Source organism: Symphalangus syndactylus, chromosome 19 (genome assembly GCF_028878055.3).
Source record: "Symphalangus syndactylus isolate Jambi chromosome 19, NHGRI_mSymSyn1-v2.1_pri, whole genome shotgun sequence".
Classification (NCBI taxonomy): Eukaryota; Metazoa; Chordata; class Mammalia; order Primates; family Hylobatidae; genus Symphalangus; species Symphalangus syndactylus.
In genome coordinates, this window is record NC_072434.2 from 91,106,834 (window position 1) to 91,134,190 (window position 27,357).

A 27,357-nucleotide genomic window follows, 5' to 3' on the forward strand; every position below is an offset into this window, starting at 1 on the left:
CAGATCTATCTACCTGCCTCCCTGTCTGCCAATCTGCATCGTACCCTGTAGTCTGCCATATCTCTTATTATAAGGAAAAACTGGTCCTCTTCCTATTGGGCACAGTTTTCAAAGACTTTATTATCGGGGGAACCAGCCCCCAATATTTCAACATAGGGTCTTTTCTATTTTCCCTAAGTGTTGGCCAGTCTGAGAAATAAAGAGAAAGAGTACAAAGAGGGAAATTTTACAGCTGGGCCTCTAGGGGTGACATCACATGTCGGCAGGTTCCGTGGTGCCCCTTGAGCCGCAAAACCAGCAAGTTTTTATTAGGGATTTCAAAAGGGGAGGGAGTGTACAAATAGGGAGTGGGTCACAGAGATCCCATGCTTCAAAAGGCAATACAATATCACAAGGCAAATGGCAGAGCAAGATCACAAGGCCAGGGCAAAATTAGAATTACTGATGAGGTTCCATATCCCGCTGGGCACACATTGTCATTGATAAACATGTTAACAGGAAACGGTTCGAGAGCAGACAACCAGTTTGACTAGAATTTGCCAGGCTGGAATTTCCTAATCCTAGCAAGCCTGAGGGTGCTGCAGGAAACCAGGGCGTATTTCATCCCTTATCTCCAACTGCATAAGACAGTCACTCCCAGAGTGGCCATTTTAGAGACCTCCCCCTGGGAATGCATTCCTTTCCCAGGGTTATTCCTTGCTGGGAAAAGAATTCAGTGATATTTCTCCTATTCGCTTTCTGCAAGAAGACAAATATGACTCTGTTCTGCCTGGCCCCACAGGCAGTCAGACCTTATGGTTATCTCCCTTGTTCCCTGAAAATCACTGTTATCCTGTTCCTTTTTTAGGATGCCCAGATTTCATATTGCTCAAAGACACATGTTTTACAAACAATTTGTACGGATAACACAATCATCACAGGGTCCTGAGACAACATACATCCTCAGTTTATGAAGATGATGGGATTAAGAGATTAAAGACAGGCATAGGAAATTATGAGTGTTGATTGGGGAAGTGATAAATGTCCATGAAATCTTCACAATTTATGTTCAGAGATTGCAGTAAAGACAGGTGTAAGAAATTATAAAAGTATTAATTTGGGGAACTAATAAATGTCCATGAAATCTTCACAGTTTATGTTCTTCTACTGTGGCTTCAGCTGGTCCCTCCATTCGGGATCCCTGACTTCCTGTAACACTTTATGTTTACAGTTACACATTGTCTTGTCAAATTTCTCCTCTTTACTGGATTATTTCGATCAACATTTAAATATGTGATCTCTCCCATCTTTTAAAAAAAGCTGCTTGATTCCACATACCCTTCCAACTACTCTACTTTTCGTGCCTCCTTTTTAGCAGCCTCCTTGAAAGAATTCTCACAACTCACTATCTCTGCTTCTTCACCTCCTACTCTATCTTAAATGCCTCCTATTGGGCTTTTGTTTTCCTCCCTCCTCCAATGAAACTACTCTGCTAAAGTCCCACCCTGTCAAATCCAGTCTTCATCTGAAAGCTTGCAGCATTCCATCCAGCTGACCACTTTCTCCTTTCTTTTGCTCGGCTTCTATGTTGTCATCTTCTCTTAGTTTTCCTCCTGTCCACCAGCTTCACCTTGGAAGTCCTCACCTCCTCCACTGCGTCTTTATTCCCCCCACTCTAAATGCCTGAGGCCTCAGCGTTTAAGCTTTAGAACCTCAATAACCTCATTGCGGCATTAGGTTGCAGTAAAGTGAAAATGACTGAATGAATGAAGAGTGGTGCTGAGGCCCCCTCTGTGTGATGGAAAGTCTCCCACAACCCCCTCAGGATACCTGCTGTGTCCTGTCTTCAACACATGACCACTTAACATGGCCAGGGAATGGCTCGTAGTCAGTCCATATAGTAACTGTTAATAGAACGTCATGTTTTCCTTTGTGTTTTTTGTAAACATTAGCATGAATAAAAGTTCTGATATTTACTTCCACCCTCAGTGGATCGTTCTGCGCTTCCCTTGGGGGAAGACTACTTGGGAGACCACTGGGTTAGAAGATGGAGCTTTGAGGGCCAGGCGCGGTGGGTCATGCCTGTAATCCCAAAACTTTGGGAGGCCGAGGTGGGCAGATCACTTGAGTTCAGGAGTTCGAGACCAGCCTGGCCAACATGGTGAAACTCTATCTCTACTAAAAATACAAAAAATTAGCTGGGCATGGTGGTGGGCACCTATAATTCCAGCTACTCGGGAGGCTGAGGCAAGAGAATCACTTGAACCTGGGAGGCGGAGGTTACAGTGAGCTGAGATTGCACCATTCTACTCTAGTCTGGGCAACAAGAACGAAACTCCAGCTCAAAAAGAAAAATGAAGAAGATGGAGCATGGAGAGCAGGATTGCAGTTCTGACCTCTGAGCTAATTGGCCTCACTGGGGAGAAGTGTCTCCCCAAGATGAAGGATTGCTACTCTGACTGTGTTCACCTGTCTCAGACAAGCACAGGGAACTAAGTGAAGAAAACTCTAGCAAGTTCATAAAATAGGAATAAGTTAGTGAGAAGTCTCAACTCCAGATTACTCAAAGAAGCGGGCCAGATGTGACAAAATGCAGTAAAAGTAAGGGATGGGCAGACTGTGGCAAATAGGAAAATGCGTTTTCTTTCTAGAAGGAACTACGATTATTTTAATAAGCTCATTAATGCTTCACTGCAGCTTGCCAGTACTTGTAGATAAACTGCCTAGCTGATGGGCTCACTAGCCAGACATGAGAAGTGAGCCTGTGGCTATAAGGCAGAGCCTGGAGGAGCTGGGAGTTGGCCCAGCAGAATGGAGGGAGGATGCTCCAGGTCGTGGAAGGAAGCACACTGGGTGTGAAGAAGCAGCATGCTTGGGGAATTACATGGAATTTAGGACTGCTGGAACATGAGAATTAAGGGGCTGTGGTATGATATGATGCTAAGGACTCTCTGTGACATGCTAGGAAGTTTGGACTTTGTACTATATACTGTAGGGTTTTTTTTGTTTTTGTTATTTTTATTATACTTTAAGTTCTAGGGTACATGTGCACAACATGCAGGCTCGTTACATAGGTATACATGTGCCATGCTGGCCCGCTGCACCCATCAGCCCGTCATTTACATTAGGTATTCCTCTCAATGCTATCCCTACCCCGCCCCGCACCCCATGACAGGCCCTGGTGTGTGATGTTCCCCACCCTGTGACCAAGTGTTCTCATTGTTCAGTTCCCACCTATGAGTGAGATCATGTGGTATTTGGTTTTCTGTCCTTGCGATAGTTTGCTCAGAATGATGGTTTCCAGCTTCATCCATGTCCCTGCAAAGGACATGAACTCATCCTTTTTTATGGCTGTATAGTATTCCATGGTGTATATCTGCCACATTTTCTTAATCCAGTCTATCAGGTTTTAAGAGTAGATATGTTATAGGAGTGAGGCAGGAGGAAAGGTGACATCAGATTTTTATTTTAGAATAACAATTTGTTATGTATTTGGAGATGGGGCTAGCTGGCTGCAGTGTAACCAGTTAGGGCCTATTTGTAGTAAATTAGATGAGTGTTGACAGGGTCTGAACTAAGATATAATTGTGTAGGGGAGAGGAGACTGATTTGAGATATTTTTAGGAGACTGAATTGATAAAACTTGGTGACTTCCAGGATAGGTAGCATGAAAGACTGCTTCCAGATTTTTTTTTTTTTTGAGACGGGTCTTGCTCTGTCACCCAGGCGGAAGTGCAGTGGCACGATCTAGGCTCACTGCAACCTCCACCTCGCAGCAATTTTCCTGTCTCAGCCTCCTGAGTAGCTGGAACTACAGGCTCATGCCACCACGCCCAGCTAATTTTTATATTTTTAGTAGAGACAGGGCTTCACCAAATTGGTCAGGCTGGTCTTGAACTCCTGACCTCAGGTGATCCACCCACCTTGGCCTCCCAAAGTGCTAGGATTACAGGCATGAGCCACCACACCCAGCCTGCTTCCAGGTTTTAACCTGAGAATTATGTGGGGAGTAATGCCATTAATAATAACAAGAAGCCATCTGAGTGCCATGTGCCTGGCCCTGCGCTAAGCTCTATGTATTCTCTTATTTCGTCCTCACAACTACCCAGGGAAGTGGGTATTGTTATTCATCACCATTCTTTGATTGAAGAGGTCGATGCTTAGAGAGGTAAAGTGACTTGCCCAAGGTCACACAGCTAGTGGCTGCGGAGCCTAGATGTAAGTCTGGCCTGACTTTAAAGCCCACACTCTAGACCACTCTGCTGTTCAGCCATTTGCACAGTTTTGTCTCAGAGTCTTCCCTCTTTTGAGCACGTCAGGAAGATGTTAGAAGTGGGACCCAGGCAGGCTGAACTAGAGGCTATACTTTGTTTTTTATTTTTATTTTTTTGAGATGGGGGTCTCACTTTGTTGCCCAGGCTGGAGTAGAGTGGCACGAACACAGCTCACTGCTGCCTCAACCTCCTGGGCTCAAGTGATCTTCCCGCCTCAGCCCTGCAAGTAGCTGAGACTATAGGCTCGCGCCATCACATTTGGCTAATCTTTGTATTAGGGACAGGGTTTTGCCCTGTTGCCCAGGCTGGTCTCTAGCTCCTGAGCTCAAGTGATTGACTCGCCTTGGCCTCCCAAAGTGTTGGGATTAGAGATGTGAGCCATTGTGCCTGGCCATGTGTTTATATATATATGCCATATATATATAGTCCTTATATGTATAATATATATATATATAATATGTATATGGCCTATATATATAGTCCTTAGCATCATATTTTATATACACACACACACATTTTTTTTCTTAGAGAGACAGGGTCTCAAAGTGATCCTTCTGCCTCAGCCTCCCAAAGTGCTGAGATTACAGGTTTGAGCCACCACACCTGGCCTAGAGGCTACACATTGAAGCATGTGCTAGGAAGTGGAGGAGGAGAAATAGGTTTAGAGAGAGAGATGATGAATTCAGTTTTAGACTTGCTGAGATTGAGGTGTCTGCTAGATACCTTGCATCAAGACAGAAAATACAAATAATATACTGTTTGTATATGATGTTTTATAAGTAAGTGAGAAAATCAGGGGGAAGAGAAAATAAAAGGAAAACGTAGGCAAAGTGAAATTAATTTTATGTGTGACTCATGCCATATGTCCTGTGCTCTCACTGGTCCTTTCTAACAAAAACACAGAGAGGGAAACCCTATCAGTGAGCAACTCTAGACATAGAGGTTGGAGGTCACAGCACAGATTTTATTGCAGTTGGGAGAGTAGGTGAGATTTCCTGGGAGAATGTCTGCGGCAGTGATTCTCCATCTTTGAAGTACACAAAAATCACCTGTGAGGCTTATTGAAAATGCGAGTTACTGGAGTCTACCTCAGAAAGCCTGATTCTGGGGGTCTGGAGTGGGACTGAGTGACCAGCATGCGACCCAGGTGATTCTAAAGCAGGTGGACTCATGGCCAACATGAGAAATTTTGGTGTGAAATAACCAAGAGACAGGCCACGAAAGCTCCAAATGAGTTTTAAAATGGATGTGTGCAAACCCTAAGGATCAACCAGGATAATCCACTGGGCGCAGAAAGAATATGGAGCTTCAACTTCTGTTTTAATCTCAACTTTAGTTCTATTTAAATATATTTAAAATGTGTATTTTATTGATTTGGTAGGCAATTTAAGTGATTTATAAGTAAATTCATATAGTTAGTAGGTGATGGATTGGGTCTTACTGCCTTGAAATCCTTTGTTCCATGATACCGTACTGCCTCAGAAGTAAAGTTCTTCATTAATTTCATGTGGTTTGTTAATGGGAGGGTAGGAACGCGAATTTCACACACTTCTCCCAGTCCTGTAATTCCAGTGTTATCCGCCATTCTTGGTGAGAGGCGTGAGGTCTTGGAGTCAGGGAAGAGGACGGCCCATCTGACCTGTTTGTAAAGGTCGATTGTTGCATTGCCCTGTCTTTTAAGTGTCCCTTGTTTCTCAAAGGCTGGAAGAAAGAAACAATTTCCTTTCTCCATCTTTTGCGGCAGGAATGAATAAAGCAGAGGAGTTTGTGCTTCTAATCTACTTCTTCACAAAGGGAAAGACTTGTCATCCTTCTTTGGAAATGGGACTGAATTCTGATGTATTAGCTTTTACATATGAAAATTTTTATTTTAATTCCTTGAGTTTGAATAACATAATATGGGAAATCTAATATACAGGCTCAGAATATCTGCTCTGTTCAGTATCAAACTTATCTTTTGCAAACTCTTTTCTTCCTGTTTGTTTGTTTTTAATTTTGGCCAATACTACCACTGGTTCTTGGCCCCCATGTCCAGCCCAGCTAGTCAGGAAATCCAGTCATTTCTGCCTTTTTAGTGTTGTATGTCTCATCTTTAGTATGTCATCTGTGCTATAAGTCTTATACCACTATCCTGTTTAAAATTCTCCAGGAAAGCCAAGTAAACTAGAAGGGATAAAGTTGAAACTTGTTAGCATGGCACATGTGGTCCTTCCTGATGTGGCCGTAGCCTGCCTTTTCAGACCCATCTCTTTCCATTTCCTACTCAAGTGTATTTGATTCCTGCTTCAAGTAACAGGAACCGCTCCTCTTTCTTCACCTCTGCATTTACTTTTTCCTGTATCTGGATTTTTCTTTTTCCTGGAAAGTTTTTATTTTTTCTTTAGGGTTCTACTCAAGGGAATCACTTGTATGAAACTTTTCCTTTTGTCTTCAGGTAGAGGTAAGCATACATTGCTCAGTAATTCCATCATGCCTTTATTTATTCACACTGTGAGAGATGTTATTGTGCAGTTATCTTATTTTCTCAATTTATCTTTTTGTTTTTGAGACAGAGTCTCACTGTTGCCCAGGCTGGAGTGCAGTGGCGCGATCTTGGCTCACTGTAATCTCCACCTCCCAGGTTCAAACCATTCTCCTGCCTCAGCCTCCCGAGTAGCTGGGATAACAGGTGCGTGCCACCATGCCCAGCTAATTTTTGTATTTTTAGTCAAGATGGGGTTTCACCATGTTGGCCAGGCTGGTCTTGAACTCCTGACCTCAAGTGATCCACCTGCCTCGGCCTGCCAAAGTTCTGGGATTACAGGTGTGAGCCACTGTGCCTGGCTACTTTCTCAATTTATCTTTAGGCTATTTTATTAAAGTTGATTTCTTGATAACTAGGACTGTTTACTTCCAGGATTAGATGGAATTTTATTCATTTAAACTTGTCAAGCAAAAATAACCTCTTTGTTATTTTTATTTCCCTAGTATCGATTTTATGGAGAACCTGTAATAAAAGCGTGTATTGAAAATGGAGCCAGTTGTATCGACATCAGTGGAGAACCTCAGGTATATAAAATGAAAAGGAAAAAATGTAGAATTAACACATAAATTTCTGTTTAATGAAGTGGAAATATTTAGTGCAATTTTGCAGACATATTTAGAAGCCGGCAGCTCCTTTCTGGCGTTCAGAGATGGTATTCGGATGGTATTCCATTGACAGCTCAAAGGAGAGCACTGATGCTAAGGTCTTAGCTTCAGTTTTCTTGAATTTTTTTCCTCCCTACAACGTCATTTCTTTTAGGTGCATGCTTATTATAGCTACTTCATGCTTTAAACTGAATCAATTAAAATAGCAGACTATGCATAATTCTTAGAATCTCATTTCTGTAACGTTTTCATTTTGAATTCCCTTTTAAAAATCAGGTACCTTTAGGCCGGGCATGGTGGCTCACACCTGCAATCCCAGCACTTTGGGAGGCCGAGGTGGGCGGATCATGAGGTCAGGAGATCGAGACCATCCTGGCCAACACGGTGAAACCCCCATGTCTACTAAAAATACAAAAAATTAGCCGGGGATGGTGGCAGGTACCTGTAGTCCCAGCTACTTGAGAGGCTGAGGCGGGAGAATGGCATGAACCCAGGAGGTGGAGCTTGCAGTGAGCTGAGATCACTCCACTGCACTCCAGCCTGGGTGACAGAGCGAGACTCCGTCTCAAAAAAAAAAAAAAAAAAAAAAAAATCAGTTACCTTAATAACGTTACAGAAAAATAAAGGTAAAATTCACTAGTGTAAAATCAACCTAAACATTTTAAATGTTCACATTATTGAATGCTTACCATATGCCCAACATTGTGCTGTGTTTTATGTAACTTTTAAAAAACATACCTATAGAGTAGTTATCTTCCTCCATTTTTTATACATGAGGAAATTAAAGCTTCGAAGCTTAAGTAACTCGCTCAGTAATGCACCTAGTAGGTAGAAGAACTAGGTCTTCAGGAAGTTATGTGTTAACAGGCATTAAGCTCTACTACAGCCTTTAAAATGGTAACCTCATGTGTCTCTGTAGTAACTACTGATTATCATCATCAGTGTGCCAGTGTGATATTAATATGTATTTGCAGTTTATCAATTGGCAAAATACTGGAAAATACCGAGAAAGTGTAAATTACCAAAATTGGTTCAAGAAGGAAGAAACAAACAAACAAACAAAAAAGGCCAGGTGAGGTGGCTCACGCCTCTTATCCCAGCACTTTGGGAGGCTAGGTGGGAGGATGACTTGAGCTGGTGAGTTAAAAAATTAGCCAAGAGTTGGTGGCACACACCTGTGGTCCCACGTACTCAGGAGAATGAGACAGGAAGATCACTTGAGCCTGGGAGGTCAAGGCTGCCATGAGCTATGATCACTCCACTGCATTCCAGCCTGGGCAACGTAGTGAGACCCTGTCTCCAAAAAACAAAAACAAAAAAAAATTCGCAGGTTATTTAAAATAACCCAGAGTGTAGAAAATGGTGAAAAGCTTTCAAGTCATCTATAAACTATGATACAAGTAGTATCGAACCCCCCGCTTTTTTTTTTTTTTGATACAGTGTCTCTCTCTGTCACCCAGGCTGGAGTGCAGTGGTACGATCTTGGCTCACTGTAACCTCTGCCACCTGGGTTCAAGCGATTCTCCTGCCTCAGCCTCCTGAGTAGCTGGGGGTACGGGTGCACACCACCATGCCTGACTAATTTTTTTATTTTTAGTAGCGACAGGGTTTCACCATGTTGGCCAGGCTAGTCTCAAACTCCTGGCCTCAAGTGATCCACCTGCATTGGCCTCCCAGAATGCTGGGATTACAGGCACGAGCCACCGTGCCCAGCCATAACATCAAAACCTAATAAGGAGTTGGGCATGTTGGCTCATGCCTGTAATCCCAGCACTCTGGGAAGCCAAAGTGGGCGGATCACTTGAGGCTAGGAGTTTGAAGCCAGCCTGGCCAATATGGCAAAACCCCATCTCTACTAAAAATACAAAAATCAGCCAGGCGTGGTGGTGCATATCTGCAATCCCAGCTACTCAGAAGGCTGAGGCATGAGAATCACTTGAACCTGGGAGGTGGAGGTTGCAGTAAGCCAAGATTGCGCCACTGCACTCCAGCCTGGGCAACAGAGTGAGATCCTGTCTCAAAACAACAACAACAAACCTAATAAAGAACCAGAGGGCTGGGTGTGGTGGCTCATGCCTGTAATCCCAGTGCTTTGGGAGGCTGAGGCGGGCGGACCACGAGGTCAAGAGATCAAGACCATCCTGGCCAACATGGTGAAACCCCGTCTCTACTAAAAATACAAAAATTAGCTGGGCGTGGTGGCGCACACCTGTAGTCCTAGCTACTCGGGAGGCTGAGGCAAGAGAATCACTTGAACCTGGGAGGCGGAGGTTGCAATGAGCCAAGATTGTGCCACTGCACTCCAGCCTGGCGACAGAGTGGGACTCCGTCTCAAACCCAGAATATATAAAGAACTTTTACAAGTCAATAATAGAAATAAAGACAATTTATTTTAAAAATGGGCAGGGGGTGTAATCCCAGCACTTTGGGAGGTCGAGGCAGGTGGATCACTCGAGGTCAGGAGTTTGAGACCAGCCTGACCAACATGGAGAAACCCTGTCTCCACTAAAAATACAAAATTAGCTGGGCGTGGTGGCAGATGCCATAATCCCAGCTACTCGGGAAGCTGAGGCAGCAGAATCACTTGAACCCAGGAGGTGGAGGTTGCAGTGAGCCGAGTTTGCACCGTTGCACTCCAGCCCGGGCAACAGTGCAAGACTCCGTCTCAAAACAAAACAAAACAAAAAAGGCAGGGGATGAGAAGAGACAAATCTTCTGTGTGGAAGAATTCCAAATAATTTATGTAGCTTCTCCGCATTTATGTGCAAGCAGCTGTGTGTGTGACTGTGTTAATGTGTTTGTGTGTATGTGTGAGTGTGACTATGTTAGTGTGACTGTTAATGTGTGTGTGTATAAGCAAGTGTCTGTTGATTGTGTTCGTGTGTGTGTTTGTGTATGTGCACGAATGAGTGTGTGTGTGGTGTGTGTTTGTGTCTGTGCATGTGCTTGAACGGGTGTGATTGTGTTTGTGTGTCACCCTCTGGGAGAGGGAGCATAAACTGACAGTGGAGAAACCTGGCGAACACTGCCTCAGCCAGGTGTTCAAGTCAACATCAACCCTGGTAAATCATGTTGACAGTGCGTAGCCCCAATGTGATATGATATGATAAGAACAGCACTTTACCCCTGTGGTCTCTTTCCAGAACCCATAACCCCAGTTTAATAATGAGAAAAACATGAGATAAATTCCAGTAGAGGGGTACTCTACAAAATGCCTGACCAGTACTCCTCAAAACCGTCGAGGTTATCAGAGACAAGGAAAGTGTGAGAAACTGTCGCAGCCAAAAGAAGCCGAGGGAGACCTAACAACCGAATGTAATCCTGGATGGGACCCTGGAGCAGAGAAAGGGCTTCAGTAAAAACCAAGGGAATCAGAATGAACCGTGAACTTCAGTGAATTAAGTCATACGTCAGTACTGGTTCATTAATTGTAACCACTGTGCATGTAAAAGATGTTAGAAATAGAGAAAACTCAGTAAACTATCACAAGGACAAAAAACCAAACACCGCATGTTCTCACTCATAGGTGGGAATTGAACAATGAGAACTCATGGACACAGGAAGGGGAACATCACACTCCGGGGACTGTTGTGGGGTGGGGGGAGGGGGGAGGGACAGCATTAGGAGATATACCTAATGCTAAATGACGAGTTAATGGGTGCAGCAAAACAACATGGCACGTGGATGCATATGTAACAAACCTGCACATTGTGCACGTGTACCCTAAAACCTAAAGTATAATAATAAAAAAAAAGATTAAAAAAAATAGAGAAAACTGGGTTTCAGGGTACTTGGGAACTCTCTACTATTCAATTTTTCTGTGAATCTTAAACTGTTTTTATTTAAAAAGTAATTTCCAAAAATAGGCAGAAGATCAGAGCAGACATTATTACCCTGTGCCCTCTGCCATCATCTCCTTCCCTGCTTTCTGTCTGTACATGTGCAGAGCTTTATGTCTGTGATAATGTTCATCTGGGTAATGCTGTTGTGGGGTAATTTTTTTTTGCTTTCTATTTTTTATATTTAATTTTTTATAATAGGCATTACTTTTATATTTAAAAGTCATCCTAAAAAAATTAAGCATCATAAAGTCAGATGAACATCTCTTCCATACCACCTGGTGCGCAGTAGGCTCTATATTTGCCGAATAATTCAAAAAATATTTTGACAGTTCATGTTTTGCTGCAGAGCCACATTGGTTAGCATTTTCAAAGTTTGATTGCTTTGTTTTTAAAGATAAATTATTTAATACTGGTCTATGTCTTTCTGCATAACTCTAATTAAAATTCTTATCCTGGATTTTTTAGTTTCTAGAACTAATGCAATTGAAGTATCATGAGAAAGCTGCAGACAAAAGGGTTTATATCATTGGAAGCAGCGGCTTTGACTCCATTCCGGCAGATCTGGGAGTAATATATACCAGAAATAAAATGAATGGTAATTATTGATCAATAAGCAATAATGGAATTTAACAGTACAGTGCAAAGGCTTCATGTTTGTAACTGTGGTGAACTAAAATCTAGTTGAAAAAAGAAACATAGCCATAAATGGGTAATATTAAAACACGCGTTTTGTTTTTAATATAGCTGCACTTTTAATAAAATGCTATTGAGACTATTGTTGAGACATGGATAATATTGTATTTTACAGTGATATATTATTGTCTCAGTATAGTTTGGTTTGAACTGTAAAATTTCGAGAAAACAACTTTGGCAACCATTATAAATTCACAATTGCTTTCTGTAGGAATCAGCACATTTTAAAGCATGATTTATATATTATAGTTAAAAGGCTTAAAATTTTTAACCATGAAAGCTAGAAAGTATTGAACACAGAATCGGAGACAGTTATTTAAGAATGGAGAAAATAATCAATGTTACAATAAAATATTTGAAGTTATTAATGTTTTGCATATTTAAGAGTGTCTGGTTTAGAAAATTACCTGAGCAGGGCATGGTGGCTCGCACCCATAATCTTAGCTACTTGGGAGGGTTAGGCAGCAGGATCTCTCGAGGCCAAAAGTTCAGGGCCAGTCTGGGCAACATAGCAAGAGTCGTCTCTAAAAAATAAAAAAAAAAATTAGCCAGGTGTGGTGGTGCACAGCTGTAGTCAGTTCCAGCTCCTCAGGAGGCTGAGGTGGGAGGATCACTTGAGCCTAGGAGTTTGAGACTATACTAAGCTATGATTGCAGCACTGCACTCTAGCCTGGGTTACAGAGTGAGACCTTGCCTCTTAGAAAAAAGCTAAAAAAAAAAAAAAACCTGAAACAGGTAACTTCAGTGCCATCTAAAGTGTTCTAGACTTAAAAAATTGGAAAATGTTCCAGCGTATATTGAAAAGTTAGCATAACTATGAAACCAAAGTCCAACAAAGATAGCACACACACACACAAAAAGCTACAAATCTTGCTTGTGAAATTAGAAGTAAAAAGAAAATACTATATAAAATTTTAATAAATCCAGTGCCATTTAAAAAAGTTTTTCAAGAGACAGGATCTTGCTCTGCCATAGCTCACTGTAACGAACACATGGGCTCAGGCAGTGCTCCCTCCACAACCTCCTAAGTAGCTAGGACTGCAGGCTTATGCCACCATACCCGACTAATTTTATAAAATTTTTGTAGACATGAGGTCTTACTATGTTGCCCAAGCTGGTCTTGAACTCCTGGCCTCAGGTGATCCTCCCACCTTGGCCTCGCAGAGTGCTGGGATTACAGACGTGAGCCACCATGCCCAGCTCATCCAGTGGCATTTTAGAAGAACAATATATTGAGACCAAGGTTTAGCATTAGGAAGTTATATAATCATATCAGAGGTGAACAGCTATATGCCCATCTCAAAAAATGATTTGAAAACTGAGAATTCACACCATTTACTGATTTTACATTTTTAGGAATAGAATAGTTTCTTACATAATAAATGTCAGGGCTGGGCACGGTGGCTCATGCCTGTAATCCCAGCACTTTGGGAGGCCAAGGCGGGTGGATCACCTGAGGTCAGGAGTTCGAGACCAGCCTGGCCAACGTGGTGAAAGCTTGTCTCTACTAAAAATACAAAACAATTAGCCGGGCGTGGTGGCAGGCATCTGTAGTCCCAGCTACTCGAGAGGCTGAGGCAGGAGAATCGCTTGAACCCAGGAGGCGGAGGTTGCAGTGAGCTGAGATCGCACCACCGCACTCCAGCCTGGGCGACAGAGACTCCGTCTCGAATGAATGAATGAATGAATGAATGAATGAATGTCAGAAGGCAGTAGCTGTATCATACTTAATGAATGGTGAAACACTAGAACCGTTCCAATTAAAAAGTGAAATGTGAATTGAACATCTTCAAAATATTCAGTGTTCCAATCCTTAGACCTAATATGTCTCCATTTATTAAAATAATGCTTTAAAGTCTGTGAAGTTTAGAAGTTTTCTTCATGATAATCCTGTTTCATGATGTTGTTCTCTGCTTTTATTTTGAATAAGACTTTTTTGCCTTTATAAGGGAGAAATATTAGTTTAAGGTTTGTTTAAAAATTTTTTTCAGATACTGACATCTAGAAGTCAGCATTTTAGCAAGTACACCAGCTGATTGTTGATGCAGGTGGTCCACTTTTATTAGATTTCTGCTTTAGGTGTTCTGTGTTCTTTCTGTGGATTGGGTTAGATCACAGAGCTGCACACTCAGGCCACATTCTTTTAGTAACCATCAGAATCGCCTCTAGTGAGTTATACTTTAATGGTCTGTTTTTTTATTTTTGTCTGTGGTCAGACTAATGACATTTATCTGGCTGTAGTTCTCATCTGCTATAACAGCTTTGTTGATGACGTGGTTATTTATTATTTTGCTTGGTGTCAACTTTGTAAGGCCACATGTTTAATTTTCTCTTAAAATTAAAACCAGGAGCATTGCCTCTTAAGGAATGAATATATTTCATTTATCAGATTTTGAGAGTTAGCCATTATATTTTTCTTTTGCCTCTTTGTTCTTGAGAAACTCAATAGTTAATTAAATACTTAACCACTGTGCCTATGTATTAGTCTTCATGGTTAATATACTTGATGTCCCCTTTTTCCTGGCTTGGTTTCCAATTTTTTATTTTATACTTATTTTTATTTCATTTTAGTAGTCTTGTTTTGAGTGTTTTATAAGCTATCACAAAGGGTGTTTTGATAGTTTTTGTGTACATTCATTTAAGCCACTGTTAATAAGCCTTTTGAAAGCTGTTACATTTTAAAGCAGAATAATTCCCATGGATCTAACTTCTTTTTTTTTTTTTTTTTTTTTTGACAAGGTGTTCTTCTGTCACCTAGGCTGGAGTGCAGTGGTGTGATCATGGCTCACTGCAGCCTTGAACTCCTGGGCTCAAGCAGTCCTCTTACCCCAGCCTCCCTAGTAGGGTGATAGTAGTAGTCCCTAGGACTACAGATACATGCCACTGCAGCTGGCTAATTTTTTAAAAATAAATGGGGGCCGGGCATGATGGCCCACGCCTGAAATCCCAGCACTTTGGGAGGCCGAGGTGGGCAGATCACAAGGTCAGGAAATCGAGACCATCCTGGCCAACATGGTGAAACCCCGTCTCTACTAAAAATACAAAAATTAGCCGGGCGTGGTGGTACGTGCCTGTAATCCCAGCTACTTGGGAGGCTGAGGCACGAGAATCGCTTGAACCCAGGAGGCGGAGGTTGCAATGAGCCGAGATCGCGCCACTACACTGCACTTCAGCCTGGGAGACAGACTCCATCTCAAAAAAAAAAAAGAAAGTGACCCTCCTGCCTTGACCTCCCAAAATGCTGGGATTATAGGCATGAGCCACCATGCCCAGCCTCATAGATCTGTTTGGTAAATGTGTCCTAAAGAGCCTTCCAGAATTCGAGTGAGCTCAATTGTTGCTTTATTGGGAGAGATTCTTACTGTCATCAGTTTTTAAATACTAGAAAAGATTCTGTCCGTACTAGCAGATAGAGTTTATGCTAGACTACTCTTTCTAATGGTTTACCTGGCCATAGCTACTTCTTAAGTCTGTGTACAAAAACATATAAAACTGTTATCTGTAGAGATTTTCTATGTCAGCTGTAGGCTTAGAAAAGCTAGTCCCTAACTGAATACACATTGTTTATTATTACTTGCCCTAAATAATTTAGATTTTATTTTATTTTGCTTTTTACCATTTTCCTACTCTTTTAGGTACTTTGACTGCTGTGGAAAGTTTCCTGACTATACATTCAGGACCTGAGGTTGGTTTTTCGGTTTGTCTTGTGTTGTTTCAAGTTAATATTAAAAATATTTTGGAAATGATACATGCGTCTTTTATGTATGTATAATTTTTAATGTGTGAAAGTCACCATGTTTAATTTTTAAAAAGATACATTACCAAGATTACTTTGACTTAAAATATACTTTATTTTCTTTTTATTTAATTTAATTTAATTTATTTATTTATTTATTTTTGAGATGGAGTTACGCTCTTGTTGCCCAGGCTGGAGTGCAATGGCGTGATCTCAGCTCACCACAACCTCTGCCTCCTGGGTTCAAGCTATTCTCCTGCCTCAGCCTCCTGAGTAGCTGGGATTACAGACATGTACCACCACGCCCGGCTAATTTTTTTGTATTTTTAGTAGAGACGGGGTTTCTCCATGTTGGTCAGGCTGGTCTCGAACTCCTGACCTCAGATGATCCGCCCACCTCAGCCTCCCAAAGTGCTGGGATTACAGGTGTGAGCCCCCATGCCTGGCTATTTTATTTTATTTTTTTGAGACAGGGTCTCACTCTGTTGCCCAGACTGGAGTGCAGTGATGCAATCTTGGCTCACTCAATCTCTGCCTCCCGGATTTAAGTGGTTCTCCTGCCTCAGCCACCTGAGTACCTGGGATTACAGGCATGTGCCGCCACACCTGGCTAATTTTTGTTTTTTGTCTTTTTTAGTAGAGTTGGTATTTTGCCATGTTGGCCAGGCTGGTCTCAAATTCTTGGCCTCAAGTGATCTGCCCGCCTTGGCTTCTCAAAGTGCTGGGATTACAGGCATAAGCCACTGTGCCCGGGCCCTAAAATATAATTTCTTTTAAAAACAACTGCACAGTTCATTGTATTAGAATGAATTATCATGATCTCAACACTAAAGCATTTATCACTGGTGCACAGTAAATGTTGTTAGCCAGGAAAGTTTTCACCTTAGTGCAAGTCAGCGTAGTTTTATCATGCGCCTAACTTAGGTACTGTTGTGACCAAAAAGAGGTGTATGAGGTAAATCTAGTCTTACTGAATCTACAGTCTATTTGGGAACGTAAGACGTTGACATTGGGAACATAAGACAGTTGCATTTCTGGGAAAGGACCATGTTTTATGACAATACTTGTATTGCTGATAGTGCCTAACCCAGTTCTAGGTCTGCACTGTGGCTTCAGAAGTATTTGTTCTAAATTATATTCATCCAACAAATATTGTATAGCGGTGCAAATGCATATAGTAACTGTGCAAGAGAAAGTGACATGTAAATGAGTAAGATGCAAACCCTGCCTTTAAAGTGTAATAATTTAGTTTGGCAGGAAAGAAAAGTTTGTTATTAAAGAGATCAGATGAAATACTGTAGGATTCTGAGAATGGCAAATACATCTAACCTAAGAATCCAGAGATCAAGAACTTTCTGGAGAAGCTGGGATATAGACTGAATTTCAAGGGCTGGTGCTGTGGAGATGTGAAGGAAGAGGAAACAGTGTATCAAAGACAAAGGTGGGGTGGTGCGGGACGTGTTTAATAAGAGGAATGACTTCCTTCATCTAGACTGTGGGTTCAGGTTAATGTAAAGAGGTATGTAAAATGCGCTAAAATTTGTGGTTACACAGACTCTTTAGTGGAGTATAAGTGTAGTAGGACAAGCCACAGACAAAACCCCTCAGACACCGAGTTAAGGAAGGGCTGGCCGGGCACGGTGGCTCACGCCTGTAATCCCAGGACTTTGGGAGGCCGAGGCGGGCAGATCACAAGGTCAGAAGATTGAGACCATCCTGGCTAACACGGTGAAACCCCGTCTCTGCTAAAAATACAAAAAATTAGCCGGGTGTGGTGGCGGGCACCTGTAGTCCCAGCTACTCAGGAGGCTGAGGCAGGAGAATGGCACGAACCCGGGAGGCGGAGCTTGCAGTGAGCCAAGATCGCGCCACTGCACTCCAGCCTGGGCGACAGAGCGAGACTCCATCTCAAAAAACAAAACAAAGAAAAGAAAACAAAAGAAGGAAGGGCTTTATTTGGCTGGAGCTTCAGCAAGGCTCACGTCTCCAACAACCAAGCTCCCCGAGTGAGCAATTCCTGTCCCTTTTAAGGCCTCACAACTCTAAGGTGGTCCACGTGAGAGGGTCATGATCGATTGAGCAAGCAGCGGGTACATAACTGGAGGCTGCATGCACCGGTAATCAGAATGGAACAGAACAGGACAGGGATTTTCACATACAATGTCTGGAATCTGTAGATAACATAACCGGTTAGGTCAAGGGTCAATCTGTAACCAGGCCCAGGGTGTGGAGCCGGGCTGTCTGCCTGTGGATTTCATTTCTGCCTTTTAGTTTTTACTTCTTTCTTTGGAGGCAGAAATTGGGCATAAGACAATATTAGGGGTGGTCTCCTCCCTTATAAGAATAAAAAGAAGTGGCTAGGCACAGTGGCTCACACCTGTAATCCCAGCACTTTGGGAGGCTGAGGCAGATGGATCACTTGAGGTCAGGAGTTTGAGACCAGCCCGGCCAATATGGTGAAACCCTGTCTCTACTAAAAATACAAAAATTAGCCAGGCATGGTGGCACATTCCTGTAATCCCAGCTACTCGGGTCATGGAGACAGGAGAATTGCTTGAACTTGGGAGGCAGAGGTTGCAGTGAGCCGAGATCGCACCACTGCACCCCTGCCTGGGCAATAGAGCAAGAGACTGTGTCAGAAATAAAAATAAGTGATAGTGGGCCTGAGTAATTTGGGAATGCTCCATAGAGGCCTTATTGAAATTAGCTTTGAAAAGTGAATAGCATTTGGAAGGTCAAAGGCAGCAACTGGGACAAAGGCTCAGAAACAAGAATGAGAAAAGCATGTTTGGGACCCTTGGTAGCATGTGTTAGAAACCCAGTTTAGGGGCCGGGCGCGGTGGCTCACGCTTGTAATCCCAGCACTTTGGGAGGCCGAGGCAGGCGGATCACGAGGTCCGGAGATCGAGACCACGGTGAAACCCTGTCTCTACTAAAAAAAAAAAAATAGAAAAAATTAGCCAGGCATGGTGGCGGGCGCCTGTAGTCCCAGCTACTCAGAGAGGCTGAGGCAGGAGAATGGCGTGAACCCGGGAGGCGGAGCTTGCAGTGAGCCGAGATTGCGCCACTGCACTCCAGCCTGGGCGACAGAGCGAGACTCCGTCTCAAAAAAAACAAAACAAAACAAAACAAAACAAAAAAAACCCAGCTTAAACCAACAAAACAAAAAAGAATCTATTGATTCATGTAACCAAATGCCTGCAAGTAAATCATATGGCTGGATCTAGATGTTCAGATGATACTGTCTGAACTCTTTTATTCTCCTGTTTCTCCCTTTTTGTCTCTTTCTTTTCTTCTACTTTTCTCTGTGTAGGCTCCGGACAGAGCAGGGAAGGTACTGGCACCCCCAAGTATACTTTGTCATAAAGGTTCATGATTTCTTGGGAAGAGCTACCCCGTTTTTATGTCAAACAATAGAGAAGATTAGTCATTTTGTTCATTCTTAAGCCAGTCGATGTGACCTGGGGTAATAAAGTGTGAACCCAGAAAATCTGAGACAGGTTCCAGTTAATTAAGAAAGTTAGGCTGGGCACGGCAGCTCACGCCTGTAATCCCAGCACTTTGAGAGGTGGAGGCAGGTGGGTCATCTGAGGTCAGGAGTTCAAGACCAGCCTGGCTGTTAGAAATAAATTTTTGGTGCCGCAAAAGAAATAGCACTCAAACATAAATTTTCTCAGCAAGGCAACTTTACTTCTATAGAAGGGTGCATCTCGTGGATGGAGCAATGGTGAGAGCACACCTGAACAAGGACGGGGAAGGTGTTCTTATTCCTGACACAGGTGGCCCCTACTGCTATGTTGTTCCACCCAGGCGAGTTAAGGAAACGCCACACTTTGAGACGAATTAAGAGTCCTTTATTAAGCCGGCGGCCAAAGAGACAGCTAATGCTCAAAATTCTCTCGGCCACAAGGAAGGGGCTCGATTAACTTTTATACCTAGGTTTAGGAAGGGGAGGGGGACTCAAATGTAATAATTCTACAGAAGTAAAAACATGCAAGAATCAAAAGCAAAATGGTTACAGAGTGATAAACAACTTAAAAGACAAATGGTTATAAGAAGAGCAATGGTACCAGGTGCAAGGTTCTAAATCTTTCATTATAATTAGATACAAGGTCTATGCCAGACACAAACTCAAGGTTTTATGTTGTTATCTCTTGGAGAAAAATACTGGGAACTTCACACATTGTTGGTGTTGGTACCTTATCAGTTAATTGGGCTCCTTCAAAATGCTGAGGATCTGTTTACCCAGGTCAAGTCCTCACGAAAGGGGGTTGGGTGAGGAGCCGGTAGTGTCTTGTAAATTAAGGGGTCAATTGGAGTTTGTCCAGCCTTCCTAGCTAGAGAGAGTCTTATTTACATGAGAAGCAAGGCTAGGTGATTCAAGAGACAAGCAGGACAAAATTCAAAGTAACGAGTTAAAGTAAAAACAAGGTTAGGCATTTCAGTGTCATTCTCCTGTTGGCTAGTGTTGGACCGCACAGTCTAAGCTAATTCCGATTGGCTATTTTAAAGAGAGCAGGGGTACGAGGAAGGGCGGTTACAGAGCAGGTGGCTCAGGATGACTAAGAACAGAGCAGGTGACCGAGGGTGACTAAGATGAGAGCAGGTGATAGAAGCTAGGGGGTTGTTTACTGAAACTAGGAGCAAGGAGATGTAAAGAATGAGGAAGTTAAACTTTAAAGAACAAAGAATGGGAGCGGAACATAACTGACACATTGGTTCTTTGGAGAGGATCTCAGGACTCACTGTTAAATTTACAGGCTGAAACCTTTTAAGAGGAATTTATTCTATCCTACAATTTCCCGCCTTTCAATTTTCATATTACTTCCTCTTCAAACTTTTTTTTTTAAACATATCTTGGCTTTGCTGCTTGATTTTATCCTGTAAAAGAAAAAGCTGATCTGAATAGGGTGGAGGAGAGCTAAGGGAGGTTTTAGTAAGTGCTGCATCTATAAGTCTTTGACTAGCCCAGAGATGCACGGTATGACACAACACCCAACAAGAATGAGTATACCTATTACAGCTGCAAGAGAAGTAAGAATTGAGGCTGAGTTCTTTCCATTTATCAAACCACCTTTCTAGCCACCCGGAAAAAGGGTTATCGGCTCCAGAATTTTAGCTAGTTCACTGGATAAAGCGGTAAGTCTTCGTAAGGCCCTCGTTATGCTCCCAGTGGGGACAGTGTTGTTTGGGATTAAGGTACAACACTGAGTTTCAATCATAACACAAACACCGCCTTTTTTGGCTAATATCCTATCTAGGACCATTCTGTTTTCCTAAGCCATCTGGCTAGTGGGCCCCAATTGTTCTGCTATCCCTTTGACAGTATCCCTGGTGTAATTACTAAACCACTGCTGATTATAATAGATGTAATTTATCCAGTCTTTGTTTTTATTAATTGTCACCCATGAAAATATTGACTTAAATCCTGCAGCTATTTGATCTCGGGCTTTAAATTCATCTGGTTCTCCTCGTGGAACTCCAGTAGCGTTTATATAAACATGGAGGTCAAAGGACTCATGTGGGCACTTCTTCTTTTGTGATTTTCTTTTTTATCGTGTTGACGGAATGCTAGGGTGAAAGGGATTGCCAACTGGACTAGAGCACAAGTGCTGCTCTGATTACTTGCAGAGTCCCCAGCAATAGTCCCCTGTAATACCACCACACACCTGCTCCAGGATGAACAAGGGCAGACTGATGGGTAAGCTCTGGAAAAGGCTTGGTTTCGCTGCACCCTGTTAAGTCTCCATGGAATGCTAACTTTTCCCTCTGCCGTGAAAGGCACGAGGTGAAGTTAATGTCAGGGGCTGGAGGCTGGATGGCTCTCGGGGGCTGACCACAGGGCTCTTGACCTCAGGGAACAGCAGTGAAAGAGTCTTGCATGACTCATTGCCCTAGGCTATGGGGTTTTGGAAGAGAGCTACCACACAGCTCATGCCCGGTCGTGAGAGGACCACCCAAGTGGAAAGGGGACAATTTGGGTATCTGGCCTGCCTGTTGCACAAGCATAACGGTTGCTTTTGTTTAGCATGCAAACAGAATATTTAATCCACTCCAGCCAAGCTTTTGCATCCAGATACCCTGTTTCAATTGCTATAGTTTGTTTTAAATCTTTAACCTCTACAACAGCTACTTAGGTTTTATCATTGGGTATATAACGAGAGAAGGTTTGGTTAGTGGAGAACTTAGAAGAGGGAGAAGGGGGTGCAGGATGTGAGGAGGCAATGAAGCGCATTTCCAAGGATCCTGTGGGGTCCTTCCTTGAGACTTCTACACCGTAGAAACGGCCTAATGAAGGGGAAGAATTCTGGGGAGCAGCAATGGTCATCTGTGCTGGATTACATTGGTTCAGCTGACCATGGGGAGGGGAAACTCCTTTAGTAAAATGAATGTGTTTTTAAGAAACTGCAAGTACTAGTTGGGGCCATCCATCCTTGCTCTTTGGTTTTTCATAGAGCATTGGACCGATTTCGGCAGAGAGGCTCTGCTCTAGAGGACAAGATTCCCAGTTCATACTGGACTCTTCGTCAAAGTCCTCCCAAACTAACTTAATTAACAGATTTCCAGTCTGAGGAGAGCTAGGAAGGATAAAGGTACTTTTCTGAAGTGGAGAGTTGCCTCTGGTTTGACAAATCTTCACAGGGCATCAGAAGGCAGTCGTCAAAAGTAATGGTTTGGGGTGAACTTGACCTGGTTACGCTAATAACGAGAGGACTAGCAATAGAAGGGGAAAAGAAAGATTTGCAACATAAGAGGTTCAAACCTGTTTTCGCTTTAGCTTGGTTGGAGTTGGCCCTGGAATAGCTGTCCATGATTCTGGAGTGGGTGGTGCTCTTTTGACCCAGGTGTGATGAGTCCATCGTCTTTCTGCTGTTCAAACCGTGGTCTCGGTGCTTAGAAGCACTGGGTAGGGTCCTTCCCAAGCCGGTTCGAGTTTTCCTTCCCTTCAGCTTTTGACAATGACATGGTCCTCATGCTGAAGTTGGTGTACTGGAAACTCTAGGGGTGGTACCTGTGCTAAAAGACCTGTAGTTCTGAGGGACGAGAAAGTGGAAGATAAACCAAATATATAATTTCTGAGGTACTCATCTTTTGTTTTGACAGTGGGAGTGTCAGCAGTGGAGTGCAAACAGGGCAACCTATACAACACTTCGTAAGGGGATAAGCCAACATCTTTCCGAGGGGCAGCTCGGATTCTCAGCAGGGCAATGGGATGGCAGCTAGTCTGTGGCACCCGAGTCTCTAGACTAATTTGGTTAGGTGGCTTTTTTAGAGTTTGGTTCATTCTTTCCACTCTTCCTGATGAAGGTGGGTGCCAGGGAGTATGATATTCCCATGTTGTATCCAGTACCTGGGCTAATTTCTTAATGACATGTACAGTGAAATGAGTCCTATTATCTGAATCAATGCTTTCTATTAATCTAAACCTGGCTATAGTATTTTCAACTAATGCCTTGACTACATTACTAGCAGTTGTACTTGAAAAGGGAATAGTTGTACTTGAAAAGGGAATAGATACCAGTAAGGTGATCTAATATTACTAATAAATACTTTAGCCGACCGACTGGAGGCATCTCTGTGTAATGAATCTGGATACTTTGGAATGGCCTTAAGCCTGGACTTCTTCCCCCAAGGGGTAATCTTTTTATAGTTTGTTTATTGGTTTTCTTACATACTGAGCAACTGTCTGTTTGGCCAGGGTATAAATTCCTGTGCACCCATAAACTCTGAGGACTGCGTCACACATGGCTTGGGGCCCCCAGTGGGTCCCTTGACGCAGCTGGAACAACATTTCTCTGATAAGGGATTTGGATAACATTTCTCTCTGGTCTGGCAATATCAATTTTCCTTCAGAATTCTCTTTAACACCTATTTTTATTAATTTTTTAAACCAAAGAAACCCAAACACCATTTTGTATTGGACAATTGCCAGATCAGCTAAATGTCACCTTTCTATTAGTGTGCTATTAATGTTAAACTCAATTTTAATAAAACCTTTTAGACATATTTATCCAATTTTAATGTCTGACCATAAGTTAAGATTTTTATAGATTCTTTTTAACCCTTTATAATTTTTGTTAAAGAACAGGTTAGTACTTTAAGAAAAACCCGTTGTGCTTTTATTTTAATGTCCAGTTTACAGAAACTTTAGCCAATATGTTTACACACAGAATTTCCTTTACAATTAAGTTTTCAAAACTTGCTTAAACCTTCAAAACAATTTTTAACCTTTTAATGTAGGTAAAAATCCACATTCTTATGCCTCCTTATAATCCTTTTACCGAAAGTATATTTTGCTTTCCTTATACACGTTGCACATAAACTGTTTCTTCAATAGTTTTACATTCAGGAGGCCTAATTACTTTTAAATTATACAACATTTTTTGCATAAATTCCCTTTTATAACATTTTTCACGACTTTTACAGACAATCTTTGACATGCCTTAACTTTCTGTCTTGTAAATATCCCTTTCGTTAAACAACCAGTTAATTTACTTTAGGACAAGAATTTACCATATAAGATTCTTTTTACATAAATTCTCCTTTTTTTTTTGAGGTAGCTGGGACTACAGGCTCCCGCCACCAAGCCTGGCTAATTTCTTTTTTGTATTTTTTTAGTAGAGATGGGATTTCACCATGTTAGCCAGTATGGTCTCGATCTCCTGACCTTGTGATCCGCCTGCCTTGGCCTCCCAAAGTGCTGGGATTACAGGCATGAGCCACCGCTCCTGGCTAATTCTCCTTTTTTTTTTTTAATGTCAAAGATGATAACCATTCTTTTCCAAAGCAAACTTCCTTCATGTCTGTGGACTAGACTGTCTAAGGCCACAAGATTAGAAGTTAGGATAATACATGTTAGACTGTTAACTTTCAGCAAACTTTACTTTTGTTGAAAACCTTGTAAGTTTGGGATTTTAATTATGTGCTAGGTGTAGAGCCTAGGACCTAGACAGAAGTGCAGATAAGGTCTGGCTTCTTGTAGCATTTAACTCCATGTGTCCTAGGCTTTCCCTAGCTGCAAAGCAGGCCAGTTGTACAGCTAAGACACGGTAGCCTGTTTGGCTGTCTGATTAACAGCTCTAAGTTCTTGCACTAACCAGTATGAGCCATCTGGCTTCTTTACAGGCAGAATTGGAGTGTTATAGGGAGACATACAGGGTTTAAGCAGCCCATCACAGAGAAGGCCTTCAATTATCAATTACAGGTTTTAAATTTACCCTCGCTTTTAAAGGAATAGGGTATTGCTTTCTTTTTTCTACTTCCCCAGGGGTTTTTAATTTTTTTAATTTAACACGAATGGTAGGAATCTGTAACTTTCCTCGATTCCCGTCTTTTGACCGTACCTTGGGATGAATGTGTTCTTTGCGGTGGGGAGCAAGTTTAGGGAGGGGAGGAATTTTCCCTAATCAATATAGAGGCGTAAGCCAAATTTTAGCACTAAATCGCTCTCTGATAAGTTTGTTCCTGCCTCTGGAATTAACAGAAATTTAATATGAGCTGATTTGCTTTTATATATGACTTTTGTTCTTTTTCCCATTTGGGACATTCTCTTTTGAAGTGACCTATTTTTAATTGGAAACATTTGTTTTGTCCTCTTTCTCTCCCTTTGCCTCTCCCTCTTTGTCTCTGCCTCTCTCTCTGCCTCTCTGTCTCTCTCTCTCTTTGACTCTCTCTCTCTCTCTCTTTGACTCTCTATCTCTCTCTCTCTGCCTCTCTCTCTCTTTCTCTTTGACTCTCTGTCTCTCTCTCCTTGACTCCTTCTGTTCACTCTGTCAGTCTTTCTCTTCTAGGATTTTTTTTTCTCTACCTTTGAGTCTCCTGGCTGTACTCTTTCATCCTCTTTATGTTGCCTGGAGAGTGGGGGTCTAGGTTCTTTACAGGTTCTGGCCCCTGGGTACTTTGTTGTATGGTAGACAGCAGAATTTTTGCTTTCTGCTTTTTTCTTCATCTCTCCTTACATACCCTTTTTGGGCTTCTCTTAGAAGCTCTTCTATAGGTTTATCTTTCCAGTTCTCTATCTTTTGTGATTTCTTGTTAATATCTGGCCAACTGTTAGTGACAAAATGCAGTTTTAACATTCCCTGCCCAAGAGGATCTTCGAGACCTAGACCAGCATATTTTCTCATTTGTTCCTTTAATCTAAAAAATTTATAGGCGCTTCATCTTTCCCTTGCTTTATATAAAATGTTCGGGTAAGATTCTGCGACACTGATTCTTTAATCCCCTTTATTATCAGTTCCCTAAGGTCCTGCGTATTTTCTTGAGGGGCTGCGTTGTTATTGTCCCACCTGAGGTTTTGGGCGGGAAATTTTTGATCCACTGTAGGAACGTTTTGGCCAGAGGGGTGTTCACGTCGCAAGGCCCCCATAGCAGTTCTGCGGATCATGGCTCTTTCTTCCCCCGAGAAGAGGGAAAAGGGACATTCTGAATATCCTTTTTACATTGCTCTATCTCACGTTGAAGTCCTTTTAGGGAAGAGTACTTAGGCTCGTGGTGAGTGGGCTCCTGGGAGAATTCCCAAGAGGCAGGGTTATAAGGAGGGGGACAGTGGGGATAGGAGAAGGGTCTGGGACAGCAGCTGCTTTTTCTTGTTTTTGGTCCTTTCATTATCCTAATAGTATTTTAACATGAGACCTAGGGGGCTCTCAAGGCGAACATCCTTGTTATCTTTGTCCTTCTTGGTCCCATGTTGGGTCTGGTTAGGCCCAAGCGCTCATCTTAGAGATGACTCGCCTATCCTTTAGCGCCACCTGCTGGAGGCTCCTTGCACTCGCACACACTTTCAACCCCCGCGGAATATCCGGACCACCAAGGAAATACTTGGCTGCTCCTGTGACGTTTCTTACCTTGGTCTGTGCACAGAGTTACCTGGTCGCTGCGGTATGTGAGCATCCCTTTCCCCAGGTCGCCGGTCAGTTTCTTTCTGCATTGCCGAGAGTCCGGGTTTATTTGTCACACGGGTTTACCCCTGAGGCCACTGCAACAAGGCAGTGGGGCATGCCTCCTCATGGGAGAGGACCGGACCCTTCCCCAAGGGAGAATGGGAATCCCAGGCGGGCCCCTACATTTGTTAGAAATAAATTTTCAGTGCCGCAAAAGAAATAGCACTCGAACATAAAGTTTTTCAGCAAGGCTGTAGCAGGACAAGCCGCAGACAAAACCCCTCAGACACCGAGTTAAAGAAGGAAGGCCTTTATTCGGCCGGGAGCTACGGCCAGACTCACGTCTCCAGCAGCCGAGCTCCCCGAGTGAGCAATTCCTGTCCCTTTTAAGGGCTCACAACTCTAAGGGGGTCCGAGTGAGAGGGTTGTGATCCATTGAGCAGGCAGGGGGTACGTGACTGTGGGCTGCATACTCCGGTAATTAGAACGGAACAGAACAGGACAGGGACCTTCCCAGTACTTTTTTAATGCAAATAACCGATTAGGTCAGGGGTCGATCTTTAACTACCAGGCCCAGGGCGCGGTGCCGGGCTGTCTGCCTGTGGATTTCATTTCTGCCTTTTAGTTTTTCTTCTTTCTTTGGAGGATGAAATTGGGCATAAGACAGTATGAGGGGTTGTCTCCTCCCTTAAGGCAACTTTACTTCTGTGGAAGAGTGTGTCTCGTGGATGGAGCAATGGCAAGAGCACACCTGAACAAGGGAGGGGAAGGGGTTCTTATCCCTGACACAGGCAGCCCCTACTGCTGCGTCGTTCCCCTGT

The 27,357-nt window shown here is 42.8% G+C and overlaps 1 protein-coding gene across 1 annotated transcript in view; it reads left to right on the forward strand.

Moving 5' to 3' along the window:
• Positions 1–27,357, forward strand: part of SCCPDH (saccharopine dehydrogenase (putative)) — a 48,485-nt gene that overhangs the window by 5,062 nt on the left and 16,066 nt on the right. The window contains exons 3-5 of the mRNA XM_055234691.2: positions 7,221–7,301; positions 11,690–11,819; positions 15,553–15,602. Coding sequence (XP_055090666.2) covers positions 7,221–7,301; positions 11,690–11,819; positions 15,553–15,602 — 261 coding nt within the window. The remainder of the gene's footprint in view (positions 1–7,220; positions 7,302–11,689; positions 11,820–15,552; positions 15,603–27,357) is intronic.